General features: G+C 38.2%; 1 protein-coding gene across 2 annotated transcripts; it reads left to right on the top strand.

Moving 5' to 3' along the window:
* Positions 1-798: 798 nt before the first annotated feature.
* DNAJC19 (DnaJ heat shock protein family (Hsp40) member C19) lies at positions 799-10,478 on the top strand. Of its 2 annotated transcripts, none has more exons than XM_051983234.1 (6): positions 799-965; positions 3,857-3,908; positions 4,000-4,073; positions 6,338-6,417; positions 7,878-7,948; positions 9,041-9,117. In XM_051983234.1, the coding sequence occupies exons 1-6, from the start codon at positions 963-965 to the stop codon at positions 9,100-9,102; spliced, it is 342 nt and encodes a 113-aa protein (XP_051839194.1). In that variant the 5' UTR covers positions 799-962; the 3' UTR covers positions 9,103-9,117. The 2 variants fall into 2 exon arrangements, with proteins under 2 accessions (XP_051839194.1, XP_051839193.1); XM_051983233.1 differs by lacking the exon at positions 9,041-9,117 and adding an exon at positions 10,308-10,478 and having other exon boundaries at positions 801-965.
* Positions 10,479-11,087: the final 609 nt, after the last annotated feature.

Genomic DNA, 11,087 nt, shown 5'->3' with positions numbered 1-11,087 from the left:
GAGTAGTCATTTTTGGATAGGATTTTCTATCCCTCACACAGGGAAGCTGTGAACTCAATGGGGGGACAATTTGACGTCTTTATTTCAGTGTAATTTGGTTTCCTCTGAGCGAAATTAGGAAAGAATAGAAGCCAGCGCTTAATGAGAACTTTAAAAAATAAAGTCAGACCTTGTTGTCCGAGAGCTCCCATTCTAATTCTTTCTAATCCTTTGCATTTCACTTGATGCATTAAAGACCCTTATTCTGAGAACGTTTCCCAGACTGACACAGGAAATCACGGATAAGCGCCCTGGGCTCCCACACCCCCTGATTTACACTAATATACTCCTGTGTTGGAAGAGATGTGGGCATTTTAATTTGAAACCTTAGGTTTTAACAACTTCAGAATCTCATTTTTGGTTCGCTGGCTGCTTTTAACATACAAACACACATGCATATGTAACGTACATACAAAATATGTTATACATGGCATTTCAGATCTAGATGTGTATTGTATAATGTTATTTGTTACATGGCATTGCATAATTTGTGCGATGATATATACATGCAATCATATGTTAGACTATGTATCATTCATTACATGTTACACATTAGCTACTTTGGCTCCCTAGTGCGGAAGCTCCCCCTCCCCCGGGAAGAGCCCGGCGTAGGGCGGAACAGCGGCCCCGGCGCGGCCCTCTCGCCCACCCAATCGGAACCCGCGCTGCTCCGGCCGCAGCCAATCCGCAGCAGACGCCGCAGCCCGTGTTCCCGGCCTAACGCTCGTGCTCCCTTTCACGACAGTTGGGTCCCGGCGCTTTGCGGCAGCCGCTGTTGGTATTGGCGTGCTCTCTCTTCGCCGTGCCCGGCCTAAGGCGGCGCCTGCCGGGCGGGGGCTGGGGCCTGGGGCTGAATCGGACGCGTGGTCTCTGGGCTGGGATGACCTGCGGCCTTGCAGGCTCAGGGCAGCGCCGGCCGAGCCATGGTGAGCGGCCTGAGAGCCAGAGGGCAAACTGAGGCAGCAGCGGCGGGGTTTCATTCGAACCCAGGCCCTGTCGGTCCGCGAGGAGGGAGGGACTTACTTCTAGTCTGGCCGTGGGAAGGGGAGTGGGGGGAGGGGAGACGTAAAAAGAACCCTGATCAAGGTCACGCGGGCATGGGGGCAGGACAGAACTGGGATTCGAACCCATGTCTCCAACCCACCTGGGTGAAGGGCATTCAGCTTGAACCCGGTGTTATACAGACGAGGACGGCACATTGTAAGTCATTTAGCATGGGGCCTGGCACATAGCAGGTCCCTCCTAAGTGCTTGTTCCCCTTAAGTCACGTGAGATCTGAGGCTGTCGAGCCCAATCCTCTCATTTTACAGATGAGGAGACTGAGACCACCGAGGGTGAAGTGGGCCGAGGTAAATGTTACCTCCGACTTCAGTTAACAGGAGGACTCGTAGGGACTATCTCTGAACCTTGGGGATGAAGAAGGTGTGGGAATCCAGGGCCTCAAGCTCCGCCCCTCCCCCTCCATTTAGCTCCTCTGTGAACCGGGTTTGAAGCAGATGAAAAAGGGATTGAGAAATGTTTGGTGAAATTTACAAAAATGTGACGTGGACCCCAGTCGCTTGCAGCCAGGATCTCTTGCTTATGAGATCCTGGCCGTGGCTGTCACTGGTTGCCTTGTTTGGCATGCTGTAGGTGCTTAATAAATGCTTATTGAGTCTTTAGTTCTGGTCCTAAATCTCAGTCTATGTTGATTATGTAGGTATGTGTGTATGCAGGTATTATGTGTATATGCATGTGTTATATATGCGGATATTTCTATATATAAATGCACAGTGGAGTGTGTGTATTCATATATGTATTTGTGTATTACTGCACAGTATATGCACGCATGTACGCATGTTTATGAGCCTGTATCTGGATAGGTACATGTATGTATGTCCATCATGGCATTGTGTGCGCCCACATGTATGCATGTGTGGGCACCAGTATATAGGGGTATGTGTTTGTGAATATACACAGGTGGTGGGTATGTGTGTGTTCCACATAGACTGGGCAGAACTTATAGCAGAGTGCAGCAGTTGCAAAGTGAGGGATTAGGGCTCTAGAGTAAGAAAGAACTAACTGTTGCACTGTCCTTGGGGATAAGTTTGTCTAGGGAGAGGGGCCTTTGAAGGAAGGCCAGCTGACCATTCCTCAATATGGTGGCCAGAGAATTCTTGTTTTGCCTTCATTCAGTGACTCCTTCTGCTTCCTTTCAGTTCTGAAATTCCAGCTCTTTCTTAACTTTGACATTTAAATTTCTTCCCTTGTCTTTTTTTTTTGGTTGTTGTTGTTAATGAGCTCAGGTCCAGAGTCCTCTCAGTGTAGATGGAGTGGGAGGGGCTCCTGTACATAGAAACCTTGCGTGCTTTGTCCTTTCAAGGACTTTCCATTTGTGAGAAATGTTTTCTCCTAGGGTTTGGAGAGGCTGCTGTTTAAGGAACTCTCCCTACCTTAGGTTTTTGGTTGTCCTCCTGATGCCCTTGTTTCAACCTTGATGATCTTTCCTCCGGCAAGGGAAAATTAATTCCCTGTGGGCATTGACTAACCCTGTTCTTTTGCAGTTAATAACTGTCCCAATGATAGGTTCTACCTGTAGCATTAAAACTACATTGATTTTTAAGGTCCTATTTTTTTTCTCAATAGTATTTTTTTTCAAATACATGTAAATAATCAATATTCATTTTTATAAGACTTTGTTCCACATTTTTCTCCTTCCCCCATCCCCAAGACAGCAAAAAATCTGATAGAGATTAAATATGTGTAATCTTTTAAAACATAACTCTGTATTTGTCATGTTGTACAAGAAAAATCAGATCAAAATGGGAAAAGCCAAGAGAAAGAAACGAGTTAAAAATACTATGCTTTGATCCACATTCAATCTCCATAGTTCTCTCTGTGGATGGGAATGGCATTTTCCATTCCAAGTCTATAGGAATTGTCTTGGATCAGTGTATTGCTGAGAAGAGCCGAGTTCATCATAGTTGATCATCACACCATCTGGTTGTTGCTGTGTACAATGTTCTCTTGGTTGTATTCACTTCACTCAGATCAGATCGTGTAAGTCTTTTCAGGTTTCTCTGAAATCTGCCCATCATTTCTTATAGAAGATAATCTATTACATTTATAACCATAACTTTTTCAGCCATTCCCTAACTGATGGGCATCCACTCAGGTTCCATTTCCTTGTCACTACAAAAAGAGATGCTACAAACATTTTTGCACATGTGGATCCTTTTCCCTCTTTTATGATGTCTTTGGGATACAGCCCAGTGGAGACACTGCTGGATCAAAGGGCATGCACAGCTTGATTATCCTTTAGGTATAGTTCCAAATTGCTCTCCAGAATGGTTGGATCAATTGACAACTCCCCCAACAATGCATTAGTGTCCCAGTTTTCCCACATCCCTCCATCATTTATCATTATCTTTTTCTGTCATCTTAGTCTGAGAGGTGTATAGTGGTACCTCAAGAGTTGTCTTAATTTGCATTTCTCTAATCAATTCCGAGTATTTTTTCATATGACTAGAAATGGCTTTAATTTCTTCATCTGAAAATTGTTCATATCTTTTAGCCATTTATCGATTAGAAAACGTAAACCTCATTTTAAAAGTCAAAAAGAAATCAGTATTTAAGTATCAGAATCATAGATTTAGAGTTGGAAGAATCATTAGGGCAGTTTTAGAAATTTTCATAACATTGTAGATTAAAGCTAAGACCATGTTATTACCTTTAAAAAAGAAGTTTTTCTACAGAAATAGAAACAGATAATTGTGAAGAAGTGAAGAGGATTGGGGAAAGGAAGATGTGGAAGAAGTAACTCTTTTCTCCCTTCTAGGCCAGCACAATGGTAGCACTTGGACTGACAATTGCTGCTGCAGGATTTGCAGGTTTGTGGCTAATGGGAGAGTGGAAGGGACCTGGGGGACCTGGGGCTTTATTTTTATGTCAAGTTCTGTTCACTGTTTTGTTTGTTTTAAGGCCGATATGTTTTGCAAACAATGAAGCATATGGAGCCTCAAGTAAAGCAAGCTATTCGAAGTCTGCCAAAATGTGTAAGATTTCTTCTTTTATGCCTTTACTGCTTTTTCATTAAATTATTTCAGATTGTGATTATTGAGAGGTGGGAGGGACATTTCTACATAATCGTTGGATTCATTTAGGTCAAAAATGCTATTATTTTTCCTCCTCACTAAGAGAGCATTTGGGTTCTTGAAAGGATTCTATGCCTCTAGAGCAGCCAGACAAGGTGATATCAGTACCAAGCTGCAAGTACAGTATCTGAATGCTCCTGATCTAGAACAGGGGTTCTTAACCTAGATTTCAACAGGGGTCTGAACCTGAATGGGGGAAAAATGACCTCCTCATTTCTATATAATTGATTTTCTTTGCAATCCTCTGTATTTTGCTTCATGCATTTAAATACATGGTTCTGAAGGGTGCATAGACTTCACCATACTGCCAAAGGTATGTGGGACACACAGAATTTTTAAATAACTTCTGATCTAGAAGATTCTCTGAAAGGTAGGTGGATTCCAACTGAAAGTATGTCTTTTTGATCAAAATTAATATTAGCAGCCTTTGTCCACACTTGTTTTCCTCATTTTCATTTCCAGAAAGTTGATAGCCTGAGCATAGAGTATTATGGTCAGATAAGGTAGCCCCCAGCTGTCAGGTAAGTTATCATTCTTCTACCCACAGACCAGTCTGTTCTTTGTGTGACTGGGTCATAGAAGCCATGTGATAGATGCTGATACAAGTAAAGTACCTGGTTCTGAACTCTTGCATTCTAAAATGCGGAAGAATTACCCCTCCCCACCTAAAGGGGGCTTCTGAAAGTCAATTATTAGAATAGAAGGATGTTAGCTTTGTACACATGGAAAGTGACACTGTTCTTTCCTAAAGGAAAGGGTCTATACAGAATCTATCACGATAATAGTATATCTTGTCAGGATGTTTCACAAAGACAGTCTTTGGGATACAACTTGAATAACTTTCAGATTTCCATTTTCCTCTTCTATAAAATGAGGGGTTGCTTTAGAATCAAAGATTCTTCTCTCCTCCACCTTGATTGCTGTATGACCCCTTCTCATGACCTCAGTGCTCCTCCCATAGAAACCATATTCAGGTGTAGATGGCTAATGGTTGGGGAGTGCCCTTTAGAACCCTGCTACCTCCCAGGAGTCTTACCTTCAAAAGCATGTACTCTAAAGTACCATGATCAATGTCCTACCCTAGGAGGTCGAGAAAACTTTCTTCTGAGATACCATGTTTCTGTCCATGAGATTTGCCATCATCCCCAGAATCGAATTTCTAAAATTGCAAGGGACATTCTTAAAGATTTAGTCTAGACTTAATCCTTACCAGGGCACACCTCTGCTGGTTCTGAAAAGTGACCCTCTATATCTGATAACAGAATTCGCTACTACCTCAAGCCTTCCTCAATTCCTACCTCAACTCTTAAAAATCTTCTCATGAGAATAATTTATAAAGGAGAGGTCTCCATATTTAGCCTCCTAGCCTCAGAACTCCCTGCTCTCCAAGCTTTTCTCTACATAGCTGCCAAAATGATCCTCTTCAAGCGCTGCAGAAATGTGATCAGCTCCTGTCATCTCCAGGAGAAGGCTCAGAACCCTGCATCATTCAGTTCCTCAATATCTCTCTCTTTTTCCCTCCTCCCTTTCTTCCCACCTTCTCTCCCCATCTCTCCATCCCTACTTATGATATCAAGGCAAGTGAAGCTTTTCTCCTATGCTCTGCTTTTAGGAGAAAGCAGTGAGTTGGATTCTCAAATCAAAATAAAGCCAGTACATAGTACAGAGTATGTATACAAACTACTATCCACGTAGTTTTGTGATCATCCTGAATTGATGCAGACTGCAGCACACTCCCGTAACATGCAATAAATGTTTTCTTCTCATTGTCCTAGAGCTTCCTTCCTCCATTCCAGCCTCCTTGTGCCTGCTTGATTGTTTCTGTGTTTTCCATTTGAATTTCAGTTTGGCAGCATCTAGTTGAAGATGTCACCTCTCTTCCAATGTGGGTTCATTGGTTCTGTCAATGGAGTGCTAGATACGAGACTCAATCAGATTATCTTTTGGATTGGTTTTCATATCTTGAGTATCAGCTAAATAGGATTTAGTGCTATTTGTAAAGCTAAGAAATTTCATTTCAATTTCTCTGGAATAAAAATAAGGTCTTTCAGTGAAATGCTATTCTTTGCTAATCTATTTTAAAGATTCATTTGAAGACTTTCTACAGAGTCATTCTCCATTCTTCCTAGTTCTTTTATTTTGCTACTGATGGTTTCTCCTTTCAGGCCTTCACTGGTGGCTATTACAGAGGCGGGTTTGAACCCAAAATGACAAAACGAGAAGCCGCGCTAATATTAGGAGTAAGGTAAGTTCAATGCCTCCTAGAAGTGTGTTGCTTGAAAGTCACTGAGCTACCATTGAGAGGGAAGAGAGGTGAGAGTCTGATTGTTATAGCTTGAAAAAGTCAGGCTCATCAGTTCATGGATGCACTTGTCACCACCATGACCTTTGTAACCATCTGGTTCCCTTCCTTACACAGTTTTAAAGCTGCTGCAGCCTACAGGAAGCATTTATGTGTGGGCTGAGAAACATCTTATTCACTTAACTACTTCCAGAGTCTTGGGACTGAACAGTTTGGGATGAATATAGGAGACAGCAGGATTCACATCATTTTTATCATTGATAAAAAGATATATGTCTTATATTAGCCTTCTCTATTAACATAATTTTGCAGTAAAATTTAGTGCAGTTTTGTGATAGGCATTTTTAAAGTCAGAAAACCCTCTTTTATGGGGGAGGTGAGATGTCATTCTCCATAACAGTGTCATGGTGGGAATTGGACTAAAGGCTTCAAACCAGAATTTTGGAAGAAAGAGTGTTGAATTTGGTGTCCAGGACCTGGTCAAATCCCAGATGTCATTTATAATTTGTCTTTGGCCAGTTTAACCTTATTGGGACTTCGTTTTCTTATCTAAATTGCGTCTCATGTCCTTTGTATCTCTAAATCTTTGATTCTGAGATCTGCAACTTTATGCTTTTGGTCTCAGCATGGTTTTTAATAGGGTCTTGTCATTATGACAACATAATGGTTGCAATAGGTTTATGAAATGTAATTAGATTATATCTGTGGTAATCTTATGAATACAATTATATTGTCTTTATTTCATAAATAATACTGAAGTAAAAAAAAAAAAGTTATCTCTAACCAGAATTTAGAGTAAGGACATGCAGCATTTTCATTTTGAGCATGTCTGTATGTCAAAAGAACTATTTTCTAAGTATTACTCATTCTTTGTCATAATGAAAATTTTCTCCAAAGACATTTAAAATGTCTTTTCCCTTTTTCCAGATCAGTGAGGTAATCTTAGTCTTGGCAAAAAATCAGTTGGGCAACATGACAAAGAACTAGACTATTTTTAGAATATAGTTGTTTTTAACAGTTCTTTATGTCATTATGCCAATTTCTACATTAGGAAGTTTTCTATTGTGCAAAACTTCCTTTCCTTTAATTTCCAAGGACTGAAATATTAAGCAGTTTTCTGAGAATATATATGATGTTGCTAAAACATCCACTTGAATGAAATTCATCACTCTTCTAAGGAACTATTTATTTTTCATATTCAGAAGACTTCTTTTGTTGACTTTGTAAGAAAATTACCATTTTGCTTGATTAACTTGAAGTTTTACTCATATTTTAATGAATCCCAACAATTGGATTATATAAGACTATGCAGTTGAATCACAAACTACATTTTAATTATTTATATATAGCACATATTTATTTGTAATTGTTTTAAAAGAGGTTGGTGGGTTTTTTTTTTTAAGCCCTACAGCCAATAAAGGGAAAATTAGGGATGCTCACCGACGAATCATGCTTTTAAACCACCCAGACAAGGGTAAGTAGTCATTATATTCTTAATGTAAAACTTACTGTAAATTGTGATTTTTAAACTATAAAATGGAAGAGCAGAATTCATTCTCTGTTCTTGGTGTGGTTTTTGTTTGTTTGTTTTTGTTTGCTTTTTGCAAGGCCAGGTTTTAATGACTTATCCAGAGTCATACAGTTAGTATTAAGTTTCTGATTGAATTCAGATCTTCCCAATTCCATTGTACCTATTAGTTGCTTTTTGGTGCTTTTTTCCAAGGGAAAAAGCGTTAAGTTAGTTATATCTTTCAGGTAGAATGTCATAAGTTGGGTAGTTTTTCAGAATGTGTTTTCAGTCATGTCGAATGCTTCATGATACCATTTGGGGTTTTCTTGGCAAAGATTTTGGAGTAGTTTGCCATTTTCTTCTCCAGCTTATTTTACAGATGAGGAAACTGAGGCAAAAAGGGTAAAGCAACTTGTGCAGGGTCACACAGCTAGTAAGTGTCTGAGGCCAGATTTGAATTTAGGAAGATAAGAGTCTGATTTTCCAGGGCTGGCATTTTATCCACTGTGTCAATATTTCCAAAATAATGTCTGATTATTAAAATTCAAAATGCCCTAATAAATCCTTAAAAATTGGTAGCAAGCTGTTGTTTTAAATTGTCCCTTTGTGGCCTCATGGGCCACATCCAACACTTTATGCCTCCAGGTGGCCAGACTTAGGTTTTTCAAATAGTTTTAATCAGGTGTAGATAAATGTCCCATGACTTCACTTCCTATCAAGGCTTCTGGGTTTTTTAAGTCATTTTTGTTTCAGGGAAGAGTTATTCCAGAATATCAACCTTTCTTTGGTTGCAGCATGGCAAATCCTAGACATAAGAACTCCTTCCTTTCAATCTCTCAGTATTTCTTGAATGATCAATCAGAATGATGCTTGGGGAAAACTATTGAGGTATGAAAAATAAACTCCTCGAGGGCCTTACGTATCATTTAGTGCTTTGGATCTCTCTAAAGTTAGGTGGCTGAGGACCTAAATGATTGTTTCATGTTTTTGCTCTTCGGCAAGTAACTTGGACTTTGACTGTGAACCTGTAACCTTGGCATATTAACCCATATTTAGAGTCTTCAAAAAAGAAATATACACCTGAGGAGGCAGTTCATTTGTGGACTAGTTACTTGTAAGCATAATTATTTTTAAATCTATATTTTCTAGATGGCAAGAAAATATCCCTTTGTATGATAATTTAGTTAATAGAAAACATTTCCACTATTAGAAATAACTTTTATATTAGATTTCATATAAGTAACCAAGGGAATATAGTTGCGATATTAAATCAAATGAAATAGTAACAGGTTTCTTTACATGTATCTGATAACAGTGACATATCATTTCTCTATCACCTCAGTTATTTGAAACACAGGTAAGAACCCAGCAGTAACAAAGAGATTTCTCATCCATAAGAAAAGCTCAAAAGGAATTCCTTACCTTGCTTTTGTGCTGATTACTTTAATCACAGTAATATGGACTGGTTATCTAGTTTCCTAAACTGTAACACATTAGGAGTCCCAAAAGAGTACACATTGTCTACTAGGAAATGAGGAATAATGTAAAAAGCATACACAGGTACTCAGAAGATCTCTGAGATCTTTTTATGTAGAGGCAAACAGATATTAAAGTTTATAATATGTAATAGTGATTAATGTTTGTAATGATGACCAAGTCATCAAGAATACCTCTAATCTGTTCCCCAGATTGCATTTACCACAATACATATGTAAGTGTACAGAATCATCTCATTGTTGAAAAGAGCCAAGTCTTTCACAGCTGATCATCACATGAAATTTTCTTGTTGTGTACTGTTCACTTGTCTTAGTATCAGTTCATATAAGTCTTTTCAGGCTTTGTAAAGTTAGCTTATAGAAAAGTTTCCATCAATATTGCTAATGTGTTCTTAAAAGGACAGACTTTCTTTTATTTTGAAAATTCACTTTTATGGATGGTCTGTTTTTTTTTGTTTTTTTTTGTTTTTTTTTTTGCTAATGCTAGCTAAAAGGAATATTGTATATAATTTTTGAAGTAAATATTTCATGTTGTATTTAACATGTATTGGTCAACCTGCCATCTGGGGGAAGGGGTCGGGGGAAGGGGAAAAGTTGGAACAAAAGGTTTTGCAATTAATTAATGCTGAAAAATTACCCATGCATATATCTTGTAAATAAAAAGCTATAATAAAGAAAAATATTTCATGTTTCCTATAATATATATGAGGATATATAGTTCCAGTGCTATATAGTGCCAAAAGAACAAGTACATGTAATATTCTATGGTCAGATGAGACATGTGTTTGCCTAACCTCTGTAACTATTCTTTTTCTTTTCTCTTCTAGGAGGATCTCCCTATGTAGCAGCTAAAATCAATGAAGCTAAAGATTTATTAGAAAGTCAAGCTAAGAAGTAAAATTAATACAGATATAATTTTAAATTTATATATACATCAATTTATATATAGGAATCCTGATGTTTTCTAATAATTTCATAAAAGCTGTAATATTTCTTTACTGGTTGCATTAGTTGATATAATTTTTTTCTTTTTATTAATTTTGATGCTATTATAATTATTAGATTACAAATATTATGTGGTCTTACAAGTTATGAATATGCTTCCTATTGGGAATTGACTACAACTTGAAACATGATTCCTTAGTTAACTTAGCTATATTTAGAATCCTACAGAAACAAATCATTAATCCTGTGACCTAACATTAGTTAGGTCATTTTCCTGCAGTGCTTTATATTAATATACCATATTGATTCTCACAAGGCTTAAATGATTTAAAGTTTAATGAATGGTACATCAGAAATACAATTAGTATAATAAGTCATGCAAGGGGAAAGTGTCAATAGAGATCCTAGTTTATCCTGACTTTTTTGCATTAAGTACACTATCCCATAATTTCATAAACTTTTGTTCTTTAGAATTTTTTAAACAGTTTCTGTAGAACACTTTTAACTTAAAAACAAAAAAAATTAGTCTTATTTCATTTTTTAGTCATACAAAATTCATTTATATGTAAAATTCCCCTTCCCAGAGATCCATAAGAGCTTGAACAGTACTAAGGAGAAGGAGAAAACAAAACTTGTCAAATTTAAGCCATTGGAATCACAGA

The sequence above is a fragment of the Antechinus flavipes genome, chromosome 3 (genome assembly GCF_016432865.1).
Source record: "Antechinus flavipes isolate AdamAnt ecotype Samford, QLD, Australia chromosome 3, AdamAnt_v2, whole genome shotgun sequence".
Taxonomy (NCBI): Eukaryota; Metazoa; Chordata; class Mammalia; order Dasyuromorphia; family Dasyuridae; genus Antechinus; species Antechinus flavipes.
The sequence above is the reverse complement of the archived record's forward strand: the minus strand, read 5'-3'. Positions and strand labels throughout refer to the sequence as shown.

What these genes read in the sequence shown, in the direction of transcription:
- DNAJC19 (XM_051983233.1), top strand. An exon ending in TTCGAAGTCTGCCAAAATGT is followed by an intron (nt 4,074 to 6,337) that starts GTAAGATTTCTT and finishes TTCTCCTTTCAG; the next exon opens with GCCTTCACTGGTGGCTATTA. An exon ending in GCGCTAATATTAGGAGTAAG is followed by an intron (nt 6,418 to 7,877) that starts GTAAGTTCAATG and finishes TTTTTTTTTAAG; the next exon opens with CCCTACAGCCAATAAAGGGA.